At 37.5% G+C, this 23,624-nt stretch overlaps 1 protein-coding gene across 5 annotated transcripts; it reads right to left on the bottom strand.

The window, feature by feature from the left end:
• Positions 1 to 888: 888 nt before the first annotated feature.
• On the bottom strand, positions 889 to 23,255 carry LOC128207352 (pre-mRNA-processing factor 39-like). 5 transcript variants are annotated; one of them, XM_052910227.1, is made up of 17 exons: positions 18,592 to 18,731; positions 18,102 to 18,138; positions 17,830 to 17,955; positions 17,296 to 17,706; positions 17,016 to 17,119; positions 16,281 to 16,445; positions 14,852 to 15,032; positions 14,211 to 14,330; positions 13,368 to 13,532; positions 12,821 to 13,007; positions 12,057 to 12,265; positions 11,748 to 11,807; positions 10,064 to 10,153; positions 9,336 to 9,430; positions 8,474 to 8,566; positions 6,979 to 7,177; positions 889 to 1,308 (listed from the first exon to the last, which is right to left on the bottom strand). In XM_052910227.1, the coding sequence occupies exons 4-17, from the start codon at positions 17,296 to 17,298 to the stop codon at positions 1,249 to 1,251; spliced, it is 1,731 nt and encodes a 576-aa protein (XP_052766187.1). In that variant the 5' UTR covers positions 17,299 to 17,706; positions 17,830 to 17,955; positions 18,102 to 18,138; positions 18,592 to 18,731; the 3' UTR covers positions 889 to 1,248. The 5 variants fall into 5 exon arrangements, with proteins under 5 accessions (XP_052766187.1, XP_052766184.1, XP_052766183.1 ...); XM_052910224.1 differs by having other exon boundaries at positions 18,086 to 18,138; XM_052910223.1 differs by lacking the exons at positions 17,296 to 17,706; positions 18,102 to 18,138 and adding an exon at positions 23,195 to 23,255 and having other exon boundaries at positions 18,592 to 18,824.
• Positions 23,256 to 23,624: the final 369 nt, after the last annotated feature.

Here is a 23,624-nt window from a genome sequence, read left to right on the forward strand (position 1 = left end):
AGTTACTGAGCCGTTACCGTTTCATCACCTCAAGGTCACGGCGACCTGGACCTTTGACCTACTGATCTCAAAATCAATACTAGTCATGACCAACTAGCATACTAAGTATGAAGTTCCTGGGTATAAGTGTTCTTTAGTTATGGAGCAGAAACCATTTTTAAGCTGAAGGGTCACCGCCAACATATCGTTTTTTTACCTGAAGGTTACCGCGACCTTGACCTTTACCCTTTTGATCTCAAAATCAATAGGCGTCAATTATTAGTCATGACCAACTTGCATAGCATAGCAAGTATGAAGTTCCTGGACCCAAACGATCTTTAGTTTTTGAGCGGAAACCAAGTGTGGCTGAATGACTGACAGGGCAAAAACAATATGTCTCCCCATGATTTTGGGGAGATAAATATCCTTAAAAGATAGAAACTGCTTTATTCAATGGTGCTACTCAGCCTTAAAGTAGCCGCTGTGTTATAAATAATAAGAGCATGTTAAAATTTTCATTATCTATACATACCCTGTATTTCCATGCAGCCATGCAAATACAGACAACTTTCAAATATCAAGTTGCTTCTCAATCAAAGTATCAGTTGTATACCAGTTTCGTGCCTTAAGGTAAGGAGTTCAAACTACAATGATTTATTATTTTCGGAAATCATGTTTATCTTTACATTATGCAAATTACGAGACTTTCCTAGGATATTTAAAAAAAAATGCTACTGTTGTATGTCAACCCTTTTATCAAAATAAATGACTGTGAAAACCTCAAAACATAAAAATCTTTTCGGTAGAATGCAATAATACCATGAAAACTACAGGCATATTTTGTATTTTCATTTTGTTTATAGAGCATAATTTTTGTATAATAAATTGTTCTGTAATCCATCAAAAGTAAACATTTTATGTCATTTATTTCTAACATTCATTCATAACACTAATTCAAATATACCATACAAAGAAATTCTTAATTGATTATAGTACGTATTATAAATAGTTCTTACAAAAAACACACTAAATCCTGGTTATACTTATAAATCACCACCATAATTTGATTGAAACAATGATTTTGAATGAATATCAATTTACCAACATTGAGTAGCCATTTATACTTTTTAACCATCCAGTTTCCTGATTTCCAACACAACAGTTTACCAAATTTCTTCACATGCTATAATTATATGTATAATAAAACATCATAATTCTAAGACTCAGTGTCAATAGTCCACAAGCACAATAACCAGGCGACAGTTAGTCTCAGGAGTTGTAGTACTGGCCGTAACCTCCCCAGCCACCGTAGTTGTACATTCCCTGGTTCTGAAAACAATTGTGAATAACAAGTTATAGAAGAGCATTGTGTAGGATCGCTTAAAACTTTATTTGGCCTTCCTCTTCTTTACCTGACCAACATTGAACATCACGTAGGAAGATAATTATTGTTTTAAATGTCTAGTAACTCCTAAATAAAAAACAAAACAAAATAAGATATGAACATCTCAGAGGCTTATGTGTATATTTCTGAGATGTTCGATGTGGGGTCATTTATTACCTGATATTGCGCCAAATAGCCACTTGTTGTCCGTCTGTAACATTGGGGTCATTTAATACCTGATTATTCTCCCAGTAACCCCAGTTGACAGTCTGTAACATTGGGGTCAATGATTACCTAAAATTGTGCCCAGTAGCCACTGTAGTATGTCTGAAACATTGGGGTCATTCATTACCTGATATTGCGCCCACTATCCACTGTAGTCCGTCTGTAACATTGGGGTCATTCATTACCTGATATTGCGCCCAGTAGCCACTGTAGTCTGTCTGTAACATTGGGGTCATTCATTACCTGATATTGTGCCCAGTAGCCACTGTAGTCCGTCTGTAACATTGGGGTCATTCATTACCTGATATTGCGCCCAGTAGCCACTGAAACCCGTCTGTAACATTGGGGTCATTCATTACCTGATATTGCGCCCAGTAGCCACTGTAGTCCGTCTGTAACATTGGGGTCATTGATTACCTGATATTGCGCCCAGTAGCCACTGTAGTCTGTCTGTAACATTGGGGTCATTCATTACCTGATATTGCGTCCAGTAGCAACTTTAGTCTGTCTATAACATTGGGGTCATTCATTACCTGATATTGCGCCAAGTAGCCACTGTAGTCTGTCTGTAACATTGGGGTCATTTATTACCTGATATTGCGCTAAGGTACCCACTGTAGTCCGTCTGTAACATTGGGGTCAATTATTACCTGATATTGCGCTAAGGTACCCACTGTAGTCCGTCTGTAACATTGGGGCCAATTTTTTACCTGATATTGCGCCCAGTAGCCACTGTAGTCCGTCTGTAACATTGGGGCCAATTTTTACCTGATATTGCGCCAAGTAGCAACTGTAGTCTGTCTGTAACATTGGGGCCAATTTTTTACCTGATATTGTGCCCAGTAGCAACTGTAGTCTGTCTGTAACATTGGTGTCATTCATTACCTGATATTGCGCCCAGTAGCAACTGTAGTCAGTCTGTAACATTTTGTCAATTATTACCTGATATTGTGCCCAGTAGCAACTGTAGTCTGTCTGTAACATTGGGGTCATTCATTACCTGATATTGTGCCCAGTATCCACTGTAGTCCGTCTGTAACATTGGGGTCATTCATTACCTGATATTGTGCCCAGTATCCACTGTAGTCCGTCTGTAACATTGGGGCCAATGATTGCCTGATATTGCGCCCAGTATCCACTGTAGTCTGTCTGTAACATTGGGGTCATTCATTACCTGATATTGTGCCCAGTAGCCACTGTAGTCCGTCTGTAACATTGGGGTCATTCATTACCTGATATTGTGCCCAGTAGCCACTGTAGTCCGTCTGTAACATTTGGGTCATTCATTACCTGATATTGTGCCCAGTAGCCACTGTAGTCCGTCTGTAACATTGGGGTCATTCATTACCTGATATTGCGCCCAGTATCCACTGTAGTCTGTCTGTAACATTGGGGTCATTCATTACCTGATATTGCGCCCAGTAGCCACTGTAGTCCGTCTGTAACATTGGGGTCATTCATAACCAGATATTGTGCCCAGTAGCCACTGTAGTCAGTCTGTAACATTGGGGTCATTCATTACCTGATATTGTGCCCAGTAGCCACTGTAGTCCGTCTGTAACATTGGGGTCATTCATTACCTGATATTGTGCCCAGTAGCCACTGTAGTCCGTCTGTAACATTGGGGTCATTCATTACCTGATATTGTGCCCAGTAGCCACTGTAGTCCGTCTGTAACATTGGGGTCATTCATTACCTGATATTGTGCCCAGTAGCCACTGTAGTCTGTCTGTAACATTGGGGTCATTCATTACCTGATATTGTGCCCAGTAGCCACTGTAGTCCGTCTGTAACATTGGGGTCATTCATTACCTGATATTGTGCCCAGTAGCCACTGTAGTCCGTCTGTAACATTGGGGTCATTCATTACCTGATATTGTGCCCAGTAGCAACTGTAGTCCGTCTGTAACATTGGGGTCATTCATTACCTGATATTGCGCCCAGTAGCAACTGTAGTCCGTCTGTAACATTGGGGTCATTCATTACCTGATATTGTGCCCAGTAGCCACTGTAGTCTGTCTGTAACATTGGGGTCATTCATTACCTGATAGTGCGCCCAGTAGCCACTGTAGTCTGTCTGTAACATTGGGGTCATTCATTACCTGATATTGTGCCCAGTAGCAACTGTAGTCTGTCTGTAACATTGGGGTCATTCATTACCTGATATTGTGCCCAGTAGCAACTTTAGTCTGTCTGTAACATTGGTGTCATTCATTACCTGATATTGCGCCCAGTAGCAACTGTAGTCTGTCTGTAACATTGGGGTCATTCATTACCTGATATTGCGCCCAGTAGCAACTTTAGTCTGTCTGTAACATTGGGGTCATTCATTACCTGATATTGTGCCCAGTATCCACTGTAGTCTGTCTGTAACATTGGGGTCATTCATTACCTGATATTGTGCCCAGTAGCAACTGTAGTCTGTCTGTAACATTGGTGTCATTCATTACCTGATATTGTGCCCAGTAGCCACTGTAGTCCGTCTGTAACATTGGTGTCATTCATTACCTGATATTGTGCCCAGTAGCAACTGTAGTCCGTCTGTAACATTGGTGTCATTCATTACCTGATATTGTGCCCAGTAGCCACTGTAGTCTGTCTGTAACATTGGTGTCATTCATTACCTGATATTGTGCCCAGTAGCCACTGTAGTCCGTCTGTAACATTGGTGTCATTCATTACCTGATATTGTGCCCAGTAGCCACTGTAGTCCGTCTGTAACATTGGTGTCATTCATTACCTGATATTGTGCCCAGTAGCCACTGTAGTCCGTCTGTAACATTGGGGTCATTCATTACCTGATATTGTGCCCAGTAGCCACTGTAGTCCGTCTGTAACATTGGGGTCATTCATTACCTGATATTGTGCCCAGTAGCCACTGTAGTCCGTCTGTAACATTGGGGTCATTCATTACCTGATATTGTGCCCAGTAGCAACTGTAGTCCGTCTGTAACATTGGGGTCATTCATTACCTGATATTGTGCCCAGTAGCAACTGTAGTCCGTCTGTAACATTGGTGTCATTCATTACCTGATATTGTGCCCAGTAGCAACTGTAGTCCGTCTGTAACATTGGGGTCATTCATTACCTGATATTGCGCCCAGTAGCCACTGTAGTCCGTCTGTAACATTGGGGTCATTCATTACCAGATATTGCGCCCAGTAGCCACTGTAGTCCGTCTGTAACATTGGGGTCATTCATTACCTGATATTGTGCCCAGTAGCCACTGTAGTCCGTCTGTAACATTGGGGTCATTCATTACCTGATATTGTGCCCAGTAGCCACTGTAGTCCGTCTGTAACATTGGGGTCATTCATTACCTGATATTGTGCCCAGTAGCCACTGTAGTCCGTCTGTAACATTGGGGTCATTCATTACCTGATATTGTGCCCAGTAGCCACTGTAGTCCGTCTGTAACATTGGGGTCATTCATTACCTGATATTGTGCCCAGTAGCCACTGTAGTCCGTCTGTAACATTGGGGTCATTCATTACCTGATATTGTGCCCAGTAGCCACTGTAGTCCGTCTGTAACATTGGGGTCATTCATTACCTGATATTGTGCCCAGTAGCCACTGTAGTCCGTCTGTAACATTGGGGTCATTCATTACCTGATATTGTGCCCAGTAGCCACTGTAGTCCGTCTGTAACATTGGGGTCATTCATTACCTGATAGTGCGCCCAGTAGCCACTGTAGTCCGTCTGTAACATTGGGGTCATTCATTACCTGATAGTGCGCCCAGTAGCCACTGTAGTCTGTCTGTAACATTGGGGTCATTCATTACCTGATATTGTGCCCAGTAGCAACTGTAGTCTGTCTGTAACATTGGGGCCATTCATTACCTGATATTGTGCCCAGTAGCAACTTTAGTCTGTCTGTAACATTGGGGTCATTCATTACCTGATATTGCGCCCAGTAGCAACTGTAGTCTGTCTGTAACATTGGGGTCATTCATTACCTGATATTGCGCCCAGTAGCAACTGTAGTCTGTCTGTAACATTGGGGTCATTCATTACCTGATATTGTGCCCAGTAGCCACTGTAGTCCGTCTGTAACATTGGTGTCATTCATTACCTGATATTGTGCCCAGTAGCCACTGTAGTCCGTCTGTAACATTGGTGTCATTCATTACCTGATATTGTGCCCAGTAGCCACTGTAGTCCGTCTGTAACATTGGTGTCATTCATTACCTGATATTGTGCCCAGTAGCCACTGTAGTCCGTCTGTAACATTGGGGTCATTCATTACCTGATATTGTGCCCAGTAGCCACTGTAGTCCGTCTGTAACATTGGGGTCATTCATTACCTGATATTGTGCCCAGTAGCCACTGTAGTCCGTCTGTAACATTGGGGTCATTCATTACCTGATATTGTGCCCAGTAGCAACTGTAGTCCGTCTGTAACATTGGGGTCATTCATTACCTGATATTGTGCCCAGTAGCAACTGTAGTCCGTCTGTAACATTGGGGTCATTCATTACCTGATATTGTGCCCAGTAGCAACTGTAGTCTGTCTGTAACATTGGGGTCATTCATTACCTGATATTGTGCCCAGTAGCAACTGTAGTCCGTCTGTAACATTGGTGTCATTCATTACCTGATATTGTGCCCAGTAGCAACTGTAGTCCGTCTGTAACATTGGTGTCATTCATTACCTGATATTGTGCCCAGTAGCCACTTTAGTCCGTCTGTAACATTGGTGTCATTCATTACCTGATATTGTGCCCAGTAGCAACTGTAGTCCGTCTGTAACATTGGTGTCATTCATTACCTGATATTGTGCCCAGTAGCAACTGTAGTCTGTCTGTAACATTGGTGTCATTCATTACCTGATATTGTGCCCAGTAGCCACTGTAGTCTGTCTGTAACATTGGTGTCATTCATTACCTGATATTGTGCCCAGTAGCCACTGTAGTCTGTCTGTAACATTGGGGTCATTCATTACCTGATATTGTGCCCAGTAGCCACTGTAGTCCGTCTGTAACATTGGGGTCATTCATTACCTGATATTGTGCCCAGTAGCAACTGTAGTCCGTCTGTAACATTGGTGTCATTCATTACCTGATATTGTGCCCAGTAGCAACTGTAGTCTGTCTGTAACATTGGTGTCATTCATTACCTGATATTGTGCCCAGTAGCAACTGTAGTCCGTCTGTAACATTGGGGTCATTCATTACCTGATATTGTGCCCAGTAGCAACTGTAGTCTGTCTGTAACATTGGGGTCATTCATTACCTGATATTGTGCCCAGTAGCAACTGTAGTCTGTCTGTAACATTGGGGTCATTCATTACCTGATATTGTGCCCAGTAACAACTTTAGTCTGTCTGTAACATTGGGGCCAATTTTTTATATGCTGTACCCTATCTGTAACATTGGGGTCAATGATTACCTGATATTGCGCCCAATATCCGCTGTAGTCCACCTGTGGTTGCATGCCTTGGTGCATTGGAGGTGTGGGCTGCTGGATTGCTCCGTTTGTCTTCATCTTTTTCTCTGGAGGTGGTACTGCTACTTGTGCTGCCGTTGTTGCAGTTGATGATGACACAGCAGATGTGTTGGTTGTAGTGGTGGTGGTCGACGTATCGTCACTGCCAAACAATATCATTTTTTACCCATGTTTTAGAGAAAAGTTATGATTTAAAACGATTTGATTATAATATGAATGCAAAAAAATACAGAAACAAGCTCAGTAGCAATATAAACCTGGTTTAATGGCACTGGGTAAACGCCAAAGACATAGAACATAAAACAAAATATCACAAAGAAGAAACATGGAAGAACAGCACAAAACTCCACAAACATGGCTCTAAAATTCATGTTAATTAAGGGTTTATTGAAATGCTCATGTTCTCAACAAATATTTCAGCTAGAGTGATGACACTAGATTTTGACATTGTGAGACCAAATAATACATATTTCCATGTAAATACGTATAGAAGGTAGTTTTTTAGTTAATATTCAGTTGTTTATTTTTAACCAACTTTAAAGACTTTTGGTTGCCTCTGCAAACAACACCAATACATGCATTTTAAATTCCAATTCCATCAATGCTTACAGCACCAAGACAAGTCTTTTGACCGTCACAGCCACTAACTTTTGACTTCCAACACCACCAATGCTTACAACACCAAGACAAGTCTTTTGACCGTCACAGCCACTAACTTTTGACTTCCAACACCACCAATGCTTACAACACCAAGACAAGTCTTTTGATCGTCACAGCCACTAACTTTTGACTTCCAACACCACCAATGCTTACAACACCAAGACAAGCCTTTTGACTGTCACAGCCACTAACTTTTGACTTCCAACACCATCAATGCTTACAACACCAAGACAAGGCTTTTGACCGTCACAGCCACTAACTTTTGACCGTCACAGCCACTAACTTTTGACCGTCACAGCCACTAACTTTTGACTTTCAACACCACCAATGCTTACAACACCAAGACCACTCTTTTGACTGTCACTGCCACCAACTTTTGACCGTCACAGCCACTAACTTTTGACTTCCAACACCACCAATGCTTTCAACACCAAGTCTTTTGACAGCCACTGCCAACAACTTTTGATGGCCACTCAATCAACACTTACATTGCCACCAACACTAACAGCACCAAGACCTTTCTTTTAATTGCAATTGCACAAACACAGCAAGAAGACAATTCTTTTGACTGCCAATTTTACCAACACTTACAACACCCAAGACAAGACAGTTGACAACCACCACACTTACAACTCGAAGACAAGCCTTTTGATTGCCATAACCACCAACACTGTGACCGCCACCAATGCTTACAAAATCAAGACTGCCATTTCCAATTACCTCAATTTCTTATTAAAACACAGACCAGCTGAAAAAGAATGGCATGATATTTATTTACCCATTTGCGCCTGCTTCTGGAGCCTTTCTTTTCTTGTCAGCAGCCTGAAGATCCTTGATTAGCTTCTGATGGTCCTCGTAGCATTCCTTTAATCTAGGAAAAAAAGAACAGTCCAATGTTGCAGCTAATTGTCATCCTCATCTTAAGCAACAGGAATTAGTAGAAGAGGGTCTTTAAGGCAAACAAGAGAGTAATTATGATGACCATCAAGAAACTAGAATGTCATATTGTTTGCTTACATATCAAGAAACTATGTCATATTGTTTGCTAAAATCATCAAGGAACTGTGACGCCATATTGCTTGCTTACATCATCAAGGAACTATCATGTCATACTGTTTGCTTACATCATCGCGAAACTATGACACCATATTGCTTGCTTACTTCATCAAGAGGCAATGTCATATTGTTTGCTTACATCATCAAGGAACTATGTCATATTGTTTGCTTACATCATCAAGAAACAATGTCATATTGTTTGCTTACATCATTGAGGAACTATAAAGTCATATCGGTTGCTTACATCATCAAGAAACTATAATGTCATAATGTTTGCTTACATCATCAAGAAACTATTATGCCATATTGCTTGCTTACATCATCAAGAAACAATGTCATCTGCCGATGCTGCTTTGTGTTTGACATTAAGTAAAGTCTGTTACTGTTATATTCTGACGTGTATCATAAGATTACCTTGTGCCTGTAAACAGTAAATGTAAGTGACTGGGCTTTTTTCTGTTGTGTCAGTTGTAGTATTACTTACTGAACTATACTTGATTAACCCTGGTGCCTGTATACAGTGTCTTTGCTAATTGTTAGGCACGTGGTCTTGTACCTGTAGTTTCCATTATATTATTACTTACTGAACTATACTTGATCCAAAATCTTCGAGAAACTCGAGCCTTCTCTGTGACATCTTTATCTTCATGTGCGTGGTCAAGTCCGCACTCTCTATGGCCTACAAGGAATTAGAATCTCACTAGGTCATTGTATGTACAAGATTATTGCACAGATTCCAAGGGCTGTTTTCAATAAGTAACTCAGATTGAACTTCAACATAAGATAAGAAACTAAGTGTTTTGATTGGCATGTATATTTAGCTGACCAACAGGCTGAATGAAATCACTGAAGAATGTCTCAGGATAAGGATAAGATCAATATTGAAAGTCTAAAACATTTAGTTTTGAGTATAAGGAATTTAAGTCCAAAACAGGCTCAAAGGACTTAGACCCCTGTTGAAAAGTCCATTTCAAGGTACTTCTTTCTATTTGTAATGCAAAAGTCGAGCAAAAAAAACAATCTGAACATACAGCTAGTCTCGAAGTGACAGTTCTCAATCTTGAATTTGCTCTGAACATTGCCATTCATAAATGCAACCTATGCAAAAACATGTATGCTGTTGTTCTCATTGTATGATATTCTGTTTTAATGAAAAAGGGTCATGACTTATCAATTATTAAAGTCAGAGTTATGGGCCTTGCTAAAGATCTTCCCAATGTAACTTGCATCATGTCTACCACCATTCATGTGAATATCTTTACGTTTTTTTTTTACTTAACTGATTTTTTAACAAAGCAACTGTACAACCTACCTTTGAGAAGATTTCAAGAGCGCTGTCCAAATTGATTGGATGTTTCTGGTATTCCATATCCAGCAATGACACATACAGCTTTTCATTACGCTGAAAACAAAGCAAAGCTCATAAGATGAAGCCCAGAATTATTAACATTCTGGTTTTCCGCAGCTAATTCCAGTACAAACAACATGGTAATATTTTAACAGACACACTATTCATCAGGAACCAGAGGTATCACTAGATGTGATTAATATCCCCACTTCACCACCTTCTTGTAATAAGTAACACTTGGAGTGATGTATGTTCATGGAATACCCTGAGTCAGTGTGAAGGCATCAATTATGTTAATGGTACTAAAGAAACAAGAAATGCCAAAATGCCTCATAACATGTTTTCAATGATTGACAGAAGAACTTCAGCCTTCATTGTGAGATTAAGTTTCACCTGGGTTTTTTTGTAGTTTTAGTCACACTTACCTTGACCCTGACCTTAGGGGCCCCATATGCAACCCCAAGGTAGTCCTTTATAAACTCTTTCTACATACCAAGTTCGGTCAAGATGTCAACCATAACTAAAGTGAATCAGTTTTACCTGTTTTCAATTATAAGTAACATTGACCTTGACCTTGACCAAAGGGACCCAAATGCAATAAAATAATACATAAATACATAAACCCTTCCTAAATACCAAGGTTAGTCAAGATATGTCAACCCTGACTAAAGTTATACAGTACTAACCATTTTTTTTTTTCAGTAACAGTAACCTTGACCATAAGGGCCCCCACTGCAATCCATGAATGGTCCCCACAAACTCGTCCTATATATGAAGTTTGGTCAAGATATGTCAACCCTAACTAAAGTAATTCAGTTTCAACCATTTTTCTATTCCATGTTACAATGACCTTGACCTTGACTCCAGGAGCCCAAAATGCAAACCCATGAATGGTCTAAATAAACCCTTCCTAAATACCAAGTTAAGTCAAGCTATGCCAGCTCTTACAAAAGTTATTCAGTTCCACCTGTTTTTCTATTTATAGTAACAGTGATCTTGACCAAAGGGTCCCAATCAATCTAAAAACTCTTCCTAAATACCATGTTAAGTCAAGATATGTCAATCATAATTAAAGTTATTCAGCTTCAACTGTTTTTCTATTTTAAGTAACAGTGACCTTTACCTTGACCCCAATGGCCCAAAACGTCATCCCATGAAAGATCTCCAAAAACTCTTCCTAAATACCATGTTACCACAAGATACATCCACCCTAACAGAAGTTATTCAATACTAACCATTTTTTCTATTTTTAGTAACAGTGACCTAAGTCAAGATATGTCAACCCTTACAAAAATTATTCAGTTTCAACTGTTTTTCTATACTCAGTTACACTGGCCTTGACTTTGACCTAAGGGGCCCAAAATGCAATCCCATGAAAGACCTCCAAAAACTTTTCCTAAATACCAAGTTTAATTTAAGATATGACAACCTTTTTTAAGTTATTCAGCTTCAGCTTTTTTTCTCTTTTTAGAAACAGGGACATTGACCTTGACCCTTATGGGCCCCAAATGTTTGAAATGTTGAAAAATTCCACATGGAAGCCTTATGAATATGGCCTTGTTAAATGTTGAAAAATTTCACTTAGAACTTCACTTATGAGTATGGCCTTGTTAAATGTTTAAAATAAACAATCTTCTAATCAACTTACAGGATCTTTTTCCAGTGCGTCCATCAGAATTTTTCTGGCTCGGATTTCATCACCTAGTACCTATAGATCATAAAACAATAAGAACTTTCATGTGTATTAAAGTTTAGAAAACAAAGAAATTAGGATCGATGTACGACATTTCAATACTTTCAGAGAGCATTCTTACATCTACTTCTTATTTATGTTGCTGGACATAAAGTTTATAATCTACCTTTTTCAGTGACATATTCAATCCAAACACATTTTTTACTGAAGTAAAGCCAACATTACTGTGGAGATATTATGTAGACCAATAGCATACAACCGTACCTTAAACATATATCTTGCATATTTGATGACGTAAAAAGCTCGGACATTCAAATCGGAGGCCTTTTCGATATATTCCTGGAAGAGAATCTCCGTTTTTTCCCGATTTCCGATTCTACGCTCCAGGCTGATACGGCGCATTGCAACCATTACCATCCCAGGTAAGACTTCTTCCAAATTTGACAAAATTTTCCAAGCATCATTATGGCGACCTAAAAAGCATTTTATATTATTTTTAAATTCCAACTAATTTCCAGGCCAGTTCGAAGAATTTTCGAATGCGCATAAAGTTTGCTTTATTTACAATTTGATATATTATCTGTTACAATTAAGTCCCTGCTCGGTGACTTCTTTTGTTTCACAGCCAACAGTTTGTGGACAAATACCACAGACAACCAGAACAAGTCTGTAACAATTCTTCCTTAAGTAAGCTTTATGTGAGCAGGGTTCTTTCCCCCTCAATTTTAGGAATGAGGCTCAGGCCTTTCAGATTGGGAATTTCTATATTGCGTAGCAAGGAATATGAATACTTTCAACACAACGGTGACCTTTTACCTCCTGATCCCTATATCAATAAGGGTCATCTATTGGTCATGACAAGCTGCATACAAGGAATGAAGTTCCTGAGTCCTAGCATATATATCAAGTAATTGAGCGGAAACGAAAGTGGGACTGACTGAATGAATGACTGACTGACTGACATACATGGCAAAAACATCATGTCTCCCCCATTCATTAGGGGGACATAAAAATCTCCTAACTCTTACCCTGTCTCTCCTCAAACGCAGCCCAGGCCAGATGGACGTATGGTTTCTTGGGTAGATGGACGGTACACGCTCGCTTGTACACACTCCGTACAGCCTGGAGACATTGTTCATCCAATTGTACAGTCTTCTCTGTGTCCTCTGCAGCTTTCTTCAAGTCCATGAAGTGGTCCTCCAGGTAACGTGCATACTGGAATAGAGAAAATACCATTTGATCAAAAATTTCCTTATTATAAATTAATTTTGACCTTTTGCAGGCAAAATGAGTTGAACTATGACTTTACATCGATAAATACAACTTTTACTTTGAGACAGGTATTAATGCTTTAGAGAAATATTGATTGTGAAAAAGCGATCGTATGATAAGATTGTTGACAAAATTGGAACGATACATATGCATAATTTAATTTTGACGCGTGGTCTGGACCAAGTTACTGTTCAATATCATATTACAAGGTTTCGAAGATATGGCCTCAAATAACAATGACAACATAAAACGTCTAAAACCCATTTTTGTCCAAGAATGACAGCACTTTGAAATGTCCACTACCTTAAGCCAGAAGTCCTCATACAGTGCTGTAGCTATCATAGACCTCTCAAACAGCACGACAACCCTCTCATGCATCCCGTTCTGGATCTCGAAGTCCAGGTATTCCCGCCAGTTCTTCAGCTGAGATCGCTCCAATGGCTTTACATGGAAGTATGGCCTCTTTATCTAAAAGGATTATAACAAAAACTCTACAGCTGTCTTAAAATATATTTTCCAAAGATTTAAGTCCCTACAACTTTTGGGAATAGGGCCAGAGTCTTCCTGATTAGGAAATATTTGTCATTTTACTGTAATTGGGAATTCCAAGTTTGCCTAGAAATGAACAAGATTGCTTTATTAAATAGACTCAAAGGGTAACAAGTGTGCTTAATTATGGTTCTTTAACAGTCATCAAAATAAGACTTTTGTATGTACAAGTCCGAATTCTTATACTATAGCTTGGCATCAAATTTTTGAACAAGCCCTGCTATGTAAAATTCAGAATTTGAGCAAGGTCGGAAGATATTCTACTAATTTCGACCACTGCTTAAAGAAAACTTCAACTCTTCCATACAGAAATGTTTAAGGGATCCATTCTTTTAAAAAAAAAAATCCAAAAAAAATTAGGCAATTTTAAGCAGCTGTAGAAATAAGTATATGTTTTGGGATTGAGAGTAAGGCCGAATTTGCCCCTAAAGTGGTCAGTAAAGAAAATGGCTAGGAACCAGATGCCAGCACTGTTTTAGAGTAGGCAAAATTAACTTGCTTTCAGTATGTGTACTTAACAATCATTTTTACATTTATTTCTTCTTGAAATATGATTTTTACAAACAAAAATTCTCCAAGCCTCATGCAAGAACATACCCCCTCCTCGAAGGTCCATCGTTTGCTGACCTCCTCCTCATTCTGTTTAAATGCCACCTCTCGTTCCTTCAAAATCTTGTCACGAACTTTGTTAATCTCTTCTACATCACCAGGCAGGCTCTGCGGAACACATGAGGAAGTTGTTAAAAAAATTTACAGACTTAAAACTAGGCATAATTATTGTTCTCTTACTTTCAAAACTAAAACATGGTCTAAGGGTTTAGGTGTCCACCTCCGACCCAAGAGCCCAAGCAAGGGTTAGATATATTGGCTTCTAAAATGATCACCAGAACTGGATTCTGCACAGGAATCTGACTTCAGCGTGATATATAACTCTCTCTAAACAATCAAGCCAAAATAAGCTAGTTTAAACTAAACTAAAACCTGAATGCCTTTAACTTTGAATGGCTAATAAGATATTTGGTAAGAATACAATTATTGTAAAACTCATTTAATCTGAACAATAATACAGGCACAATTAATAGATCAATATTGTTATCAACATAATACCCATGATCGTAATAAACTACTTAGTATTACATATGTGGCCATCCTATATTGCCTGTTGAGGCTGTTTGAAATAAACTTATTATCATATTTATTGGTTTACTAACGTAATTGATAGCAAGGTTCTTGCTTACCCCTCCCTCCTTGTCATCTCCGGGTTCTATGCCTGGTGGAGCTTCCTCTCCGGGCGGAGCATCGTCAGAGGGGGGTAGGGAGCTGGGGTCTGTCTCACTCACTACCTCCAGACGAAGACGTATGAACTCGTCTAGGTCGAGAATCTGTTTTGGGTGGTGGTTCAAAACATGCTTCTTGAAACTGGAAGAAATCCATGGTGTTATTTGTGTGCAAAAACATGATTTAAATGCACAAGCATATACAGTGTGTGTATACCACGTGATAAATTGCGTCATAAATGCTATGTCGGAAGGCAATATTTTGCTTCGGATGAAGACTTTAAACAAGGATAACTTCCACTATTTCTTCACCATTTTAAATGAAATAAAGCGCAGTCTACGCTGCTCACAGAGCCCCGCCTTCGGTCTTTTAAAAGAGTTTGATTGAGATTTTATTTTTATAAAACACTTCGACAAACCTTTTCACAATACGGTGGTCTAACGGAGCACTGTCAAAACAGTGTTTTGAAAACAGGTTTATCGAAGTGCTTGATAAAACTAATCATCTTATCAAACTTCTGTAATAACACGAAGGCGGGGTTCTGTAAGCGGCATAGACTGCCATATGACGTAATCTATCACATGGTATACACACACTGATATATGTCAGCCGGATATATTTACCTTGCATTTTAAGCTAGAAAAATAGTTGTCAGTTCCAACTACAAGCAGTTTACAACGTTTACATTTTACTTTAAAAAAATAAATACGGTAATACACTTGTCTTGTATTATATTATTAACTATCTATAAAAAAATAATAATACCAGAAAAATAGTTTTAGCCAGCTTTTCAAAAGGACAGGGTGTTGCAGACAAAGGACAGGGAGATTATGGAGAAAAAGGCACATAATGTCTGGCATTAAAGAATTTGAACATTATAAATTTCACGAAAAATCATAGGAATTGTGCTTAACTGACGTAATAGTAGGTTTCAACTACCAAAAATGTCAAGATTGTATGAAATTTGTAACTTAATATTTCAAGCTTTGATCAAAACAAAATATTTTTTTAAGCTTTATTCTTTGAAGTTAAGAGGGTGGCATGAGGCTAGTGCTGGTTTCCATGAGGGCAGAAGGGTGCTATCGAAAAAAGGACAGGGTGCAGCACCCTTTCATTACTCTATAGATAAATTCCTACCAGAAATATACAGTCGAACACCATTGGCTCGAAATCAGAATTCCAAAAAACCCTGGGGAGCCTTTCAAAAATATGGCATGTATGGTAAATAGAAATCAGTCCTTTACATTCAGTTCGAGCCAACGAGGAGATCTAGCCAAGTGAGTTCAAGCCAACAGGGTTTGACTGTACATGTACATATATTTGTAATTATGAGGGTAAGTTTTAATTTCCTTAAAAACCAAATACATTTTCTTCAAACCAACATCTTACTTGTCATAATGGTGGCTGTACAACTGTGTGGGAATCCTGAAGAGCCGGTCATAAAGGCCTGTCACTCTCTGTAAGTCAGTCATCTTCTCCCAGTTGATGTAGTTATCCCAGAGTTTGTCGGAGCGAAAATCTGTCCCTGCAGCTGTGATTGCCCTTTCGTATAGTCTAAAAATACAGAAAGAAAAATCATAGAACGTGTATGTAAAAACTGAACATCTTAATGCAGATTTTGGCAGAGAATATGTATACCAATTCAAAGCAATCAAATTAAATCTTACATATACATGCAATGTGTTCTCTTTCTGACCACTTTAAGGCCGAGGTATCCTTATTTCCAAAAGCGAAAAATAAATTTCCCAATATGTTTGGAAAACAACTAATTGGATTCCTAAACAGAGTTTTTATGACAGAAGTGGTTACATTTCTTTCTTTTTTTCTCACTATTTTGGGAATGGTGCCTAAATGGGAAAAATGTCCAATTTTACTGAAATAGGAAATTCCAATTTTGCCTAGAAATGAACCAAAATGCAAAATGTTTGTTTTTTTGACCAACTCTTCAATACAAAAGAGGTTTTGGGTTTGATAGCAGAAAGATTTTCATAACATTAAATTGTAAACAAAGGATATTAAGCAATGGGAATTTGGCTGAATTTCAGCCCAATAAAATAATTGGCTCGTAATTTGTCAGAAAAACAACAACACTGTTATGAAGTGTTTTTTTCTTGAAAGTCTTACTTCCTAGTTCCCTCCACATTCTTCAATTCCTTTATATAGAACTGTATGTAGTGAAGCCAGAGTTCAGAGCTAAGAGGGATCGATTGTACTCCCCTTTCAAACACCTGTTAATAACAAAACACGCGCAAACATAAATCAAACATTATGACATTTGATCAAACTTCATGTAAAACATATCGGTTAACAGACAATAATCCAACAATTCATTGATTTTTCTCATAACACAACATGATAATAACAAAAAAGCATGGGATTTTTGTTTTTCTTCAGCGTGATTTACCATCAGCTACGTGTGAAACCGTGGCCCCCTGTATTATGTCACGGTCGAGGTGCGCGTCCAAACTGGATTACCATGCCCGGTTATAGCCGTTAGCAAGAATTAAGCTAACCAATGAAAACAGGGGATTTTTTTCACTGCTTAGTTATACATCATAACTTGATCAATTTAATGAATATTCTCTGGAATGAAAATTTATTATACGTTTTCATAACATCTACAATTAAAATTTCATCGCGTTTATAATGACAAATTCACAATGCAACGTAATTAGGCTAGCGACGAATGATACAAGAACACAAAGAACCATAGCCATTGCTACATGAAATTCATAGTTGAGTGGTTTCTCAATTTTATTAGGGAAATTCCAATAAACAGAGAGAAGGCTAGAACTGGCACAGCAATCTGCATTCCCTGAAAAAAATGCATGTTCTGTTATATCGAGAAAAACAAAATAGCAGATTTAACCAATCAAGCCAAGAAGTGTATGCTACAAATTGGACAGACGAAAACGTAGTCCAAGGTCATGATACTCACGTCAATAGCCTGATCAAGGTTGTTGTGACGTTTCTCAATGTCTGCGTACTTCTTCCAGTAGCCGTAGCAATAAGGATAATGAGCCAGGAATTCCTCATAACCTTCTCTTGCTGCATCTATTTCACCCTTAAAATAGAAAATATATAAAAAATAAAAAACTGAAATTCCAAACTAATGTTAAAAGCAAAGTTACAAAATTGAATCCATTGATCTTTTTTATAATATGATAGACCTACATAAATACAACATTTTCTACCTCGTAGTTTGGTTACCAATATAAGAAAGATGCTCTGTGTCTCAGACTTTGCGCTGAAATAAATGGTAACCACATGTGTTGACTATTGTTATTATAAAGCTTTTGAAAATATCATTTGACGGTTAGTCCAGACAAAATTCCTTCCCTTCACTTCTGTGTGTTAAACATAATTTAGTAAACAAAATCAATTTTAGCCTAACACTAGCCCGAATTATTTCACTAGTCCGTGGCATAAAAATGTTCAACTGAATGCTTCCTGATAATAAAATATGTTATAAATATAGCCAATAAACACATTTTAGTGCTTTATAGATACCAACTTCGGAATTTAAGCAAGCTTGGAAAGTAACCAATGCTGGGCGTTGCTAGCCTTATTACCACTGAAACAATAGAACAGACCACGGTAGAAGGGAAGACAAGGAAATTTAATTTCAATGCAATAAAACACACATAAAACAGAGATACAATAGGTCACGGTAATCTCCTAAATCTAAAATCCAAACTACCTCTTGCTCTACATATTGCAGAAGGTATGTCCATCCTGTGAAGTCCCCGGGGTTGGACCGCACTGGTTTCCAGTACTTCTCTAATTCTGTGTTGTCTTTTTTCTTTTCCTCTTTAGGTTCTTCTATTAGTTCTACAACCTCTGTGTTCACTTCTGTTGTTGGAGTGCTCACTTCTGCAGGCGTAGTCATCTCAGGTAACGGTATTGAATCTGTCGTATCCATAGTTGTGGCATCTGCAACGAAAATTGAAAATGGACTTGTAAAAAAATCAGGGATGTGATTGACCTGGCAGCCGAAGGGCTGAAACATTTTCGGCCATGTGTTTATGGGGCGCTCTTTGGATTAAAAGCGCACTGCTGTAGAAGAAAAAATGGCTTTTTAGAAGCTCTTTTGAGGGCTCTCCTGACTTTAAATTTGAAGCAAACTGAAATATATATTAACTTAAACAACTGAAGCAACCAAATAGTTTTTTTCAGGTAATTAATTTTTTTTTTGGGGGGGGGGGGTCTCTGGGACCATAAGATCCGCGGAATTCTGCGGAATTCCGCGAACAAATCACATCCCTGAAAATGATAAAGATGAACAATTATTTAAGTCAGAGTTAATGGCCATGCTTAACATGAACGCATCTTCTCTGGAAGCATACATGTGTACTGTACTATTTGTGTGACTTCCTAGTAAACTCAGGTTGTAATTTGGATGACTGATGCAATTATGCTTTAAGTCATCAAATTTCGTATCAATTATTTTATTAAAGGTAATTTTTTTAACCTTTCAAATGATGAATAATTTGTTTTAACAATATCTAAACAGGTGAAGTTATAGTTAATTAGTTTTAAAAAAAAACATCATTTTTAACCAATTTTGTGCCGATGTTAAGTATGTAGTGTGTTTGAAAAGACCAAATATTTCAACCCAGCAATAGAAGTCAGTTGCCTCCCCATTTAGAAAAATACTGGTTCTGTGAGCAATTCGACACTTTGAGGTTTTGCATCTGTATATTTATGAGCTCAATAAAAATTGGCATGCAATATCCTGAACTCACTTACATGTCTAATACTAAAAATACCTTTTTCATTTTCACTTTTTTGATGGTTTTGATACTAATTGACAACTGCCATGTAAAATCTCTACTTTTCTGTTAACAGATAAGAAAACTTTTTGGAATCAGACTATTTATTTCTTTGAAAAATGCAGTATTACATACCACAATGGTTTAAAATATTAAGGCCACACCAAATTGATATTTCGTTCCTTGGATTTACCGCTCCTATTTCTTTGAAAATGTAAAAAAAATATTTTTTTTTTTTTTGTGCGCCCGCACCTCCATTTTGATCGCCAAATAATTTTTTTTCAGGTAATAATTTATTTAAAGGCTAAAAATAATAAAGTATAATTTTTCTACGCTAGTTTTTGTGTTTTTTTTAAAGGGAAGTTACCGATGCGTAGTGTTTTTATACTGTATCTCGATCGGTTTAGCATTAGTTTCAATAAATTCAATCAAAATGGCGGCTTCCGGTATAAACAATGTGGCTCAAAATTTGGAAATTAAATCTTATTTTTGACAATAAATATGTTTTGAGCATGCTTGAAGTCATTGTTGATCGTCTCATGCACTAAAGGATCATTATTTAAAGCAATCATTATGCAATAAAGCATGTGTATCTGAGACTGGTAGCAATTATATTGCGTAATTAGTGACTCGTTTTGAATGAAAATCGGAATGATCAACTCAGTACTATTTTATTCAAGTCATAATACAAGGGACCAAAATTTTACCTCATTACGATGCTGAAGATGACAGGTCATCTTAACTGGAACATGAGTCATTGTTTGGTCCAAATTGATGTATCAAGCTCATTTTTAATCAAATTCTGACAAAACAACAGTTTTGAACAAATATCGTTTCACAAATAGCGATATAAACACTGGTCTGGATATACCTCAACATAAGTAAGCCTAAGTTTATCACCTTATGTTTTGTTTTTATTTGAAGCATAATCCGGGATTGTAATGCACTTGTCAATTGTAACCACTGTCCCGCTCACCCCTCGCCTTTGTTCCAGGGGTAAACCGGGGACAGCAGAGGCAATGGGCTGTGTTTTTACCTTTCAGGTGGCCCTGCAGTGCCTGGTGAATGTGGTTTTGTCTTCATATTGAAAATAGTCGGGAATGGGCCTCACATAGGTATTCAGGGTTGCGGGGCCATTAATTAGCAGGGATTTTACCAGCAGTGTGTCCCTGCAGGTCGGGTATTTTACCCGGGTTTTGAGAGACCGGAAGTCTAAAGTCCCTGCTATTCCGGACTTGGGTGGGGGGGGCATATACCATTGGCTGGTGCATAAAAACATCTAAATAACCAAAAAATGTACAAAAAGTACTCTGAAAAATACCCTTGTTCTTTTTGTTTTAACAAGCACATGTCATTGCATTTCCTGTGATAATAAAAACAAAATTTAGTCTATGTTATATGGAGTCTGATATTTGATGATGCCTGTGTAAGTGATCATTTTTTACAAATCCAAAATCCATCCTAAGTAATGTCTAAATACAGCTGCATATGATGTTAAACTGATTCAGGTAGATTTATATAAGTCATTTCAAACTTTTTACTAAAAGCAGGGTTATTTATTATTATGAATGATCGTCATATTAAAGTACGTTTTAATTATATAAGAAATTAGATTTATCCATATAATGTTTGTACTAAACATGGATGAATAAATAGTATGTTTTCCGACATTTTCCCAATGTCCATTAGAGGTTCAGTTCAAAATGGCATTAAAATGGGTTTAAGGGCAATTATTTTGAACAATCTTTCTTATTTATATTGAATTTAGGAAAAATATATTTTTCGCTCTTCGCTCGCTTAATGGTTTTTATGAAAACTGACAAAATTTTATTTATTTATTGTTTTCGCTCGCTCGCTCCAATTTTTTTTGGCAAAAATCCGAGGAACTAAACATTAATTTAGTGTGGCCTAAAGACATAAATAAACATGGCTCAAATCAAATATCATATCGTACCTTTTTATTTCATAAAAAAATATGTAAAGAAATTGCTAGATTTGAAATAAATGGGTAAATTTGCATCGCTTTACAAGATTATTTCAGAGCTATATTTGCTCTTCTCACTTCTGCGCACAATGACAAAAAATTCCAAGAGGATTCACATGCAAAGAAGCTCATTAGGTAGCTATTGGTCAATGGTTTAATTCCATTTGGCAATAAACGTATCAATTTCTGGCAGGTAACAACCGTACCATATGCAATAGGAGCTAATATGTCATTCATCAATCATTCAATGTTCATATCCCGGAACAACGGGTTTTCGACCGCCTAAGGATTATTTACAGTTTAATCATAAATAAGTGATAATAAAAAATAAATGTTTGTGTGTACCATTTAAAGCAATCATTCATCTTTCAAAAAACAAAAAAAATAAAATCTGTTTCAATCGTCTGTTGTTTACTTTTTGGATCCAAAATGGCGGCTGTCACATGTTGTATTTGACCTAGATACAACATGCTTTCGACCATGACCTTTAACTATACTTCGCAACAAAAGTTTGTGCACAATATTTTTTATTTTAATTTGTATAACATGTTTAGACTGTTTAATGTATTTTATTTTAAGAAATAGTAATTAAATATTTACATATTTGCCATACAGACACTTTTTAGTTACCTATCACCACAAGAGAGGCAAAGGAATGCATAATCCCTTCTAATGGCTTTCACATGGGTACAAAATGATAAATTCACCCATCATGAACCCTGTTATCACTGGTCCAACTCTGAATGAGCCTCATATGACCTGCCTAGGCTGCAATATGTATAAGTTTATGGTAACTGAGCGCCCAAATGCAATTCAATATAGTAACCTGTAGATAAATTTCATTAATTTTAGAATAAGCAACATACCATATTTTGATGCGCTTTTAATGTTGTGCACTATACTAAGAAAACGATAGGGCATAGGTTTTAGGCTTTGGTAGATATGTAAGATCTGGCAAACCAAAACAACACGATTTTAAAGAAGTATTTTACATGTGAAATCATTTTAAACGAAGGGTCTAATTTGGCATTAATTAAAAATGACAAATTGGTGTTGTTTCAAGTATAACTGAAGTTTTTTTAACACTTCCATTCCCATTCTTTTTCAAATGAAGTTTTCTGACAGTTCTACTGTTATGGTTAACAATTGGAGCTTATTTTTACCGGAAGTGATGCAAAATAGAAGTGTTTTACACATTTTCAGGAGGCGGTCGAAAATAGGTTGTGGTCGAAAATAGGTTGTTCCGGGATATTGCTACTAGATTTTGGTAAAATTTCTGAAACTATTCACTTTTAATTGTTGTTTTTTTCTGATAGTCTGAGTGAATCCTAAATCTATTTTTTTTTAAATCGGAGACAGTTGAGCAGACTGAACTACCTCGTGTCTTAGTAAAAAATTAACTTTCTTCCTTGTTGACAAAAATATATCAAAAAGTACAAATTTACTAATATTACAATTGGCATTAAGTACAGCCAACATAAACTCGATATGGAAGAGTGATTTTTAAAATAGCAAAGGTACATTTATCTTAACAATCTAAAACTAGCCTGCATCATGCGATATCTCAACTTGAGCTGTGTTTTGCAGATCGGCCATTTTTAACGGAAGTCAGCTTGATTAATGCGAACTTAGCAAAGATCAATGTTAAACCGGATTTTAGTCATTTTAAATTATTTATTAAAGCCGGGAGTAGGGTTTGTTATTTGGTCCCGATTAAAAGATGTTCGTGTTAGTTTAGCGCATTTGATAATGAAACGATTGTTATTTTATAAATCAAAATCATGTGTTATTGTTAACCTCTACTATTTTTATTGTATTTTATGTTGGTTGCAAACGGAAAGATCCAACAAAGTACGGAGCAATCTATCAGCAGTTACCTCCCTTTGATAAAAAATATTAAGGAGGCAGTGCAAAGCTAGCTTCAATTGTAAATAACCTACTCTTATTGGATGATGGACTGCATGTATGGTTTATGTT

Source organism: Mya arenaria, chromosome 11 (assembly GCF_026914265.1).
Source record: "Mya arenaria isolate MELC-2E11 chromosome 11, ASM2691426v1".
Classification (NCBI taxonomy): domain Eukaryota; kingdom Metazoa; phylum Mollusca; class Bivalvia; order Myida; family Myidae; genus Mya; species Mya arenaria.

Excerpts from the sequence above, each read along its gene's own strand:
- LOC128207352 (XM_052910223.1), bottom strand. The coding sequence starts at position 23,243 with ATGGCCGATCTGCAAAACACAGCTCAAGTTGAGATATCGCATGATGCA. Across the intron at positions 17,120-17,829 it reads ACCTTGATCAGGCTATTGAC|GTGTTTGAAAGGGGAGTACA; the intron begins GTGAGTATCATG and ends TGTTATTAACAG. Across the intron at positions 9,431-10,063 it reads CTCTTGAAATCTTCTCAAAG|GCCATAGAGAGTGCGGACTT; the intron begins GTAGGTTGTACA and ends AATTCCTTGTAG.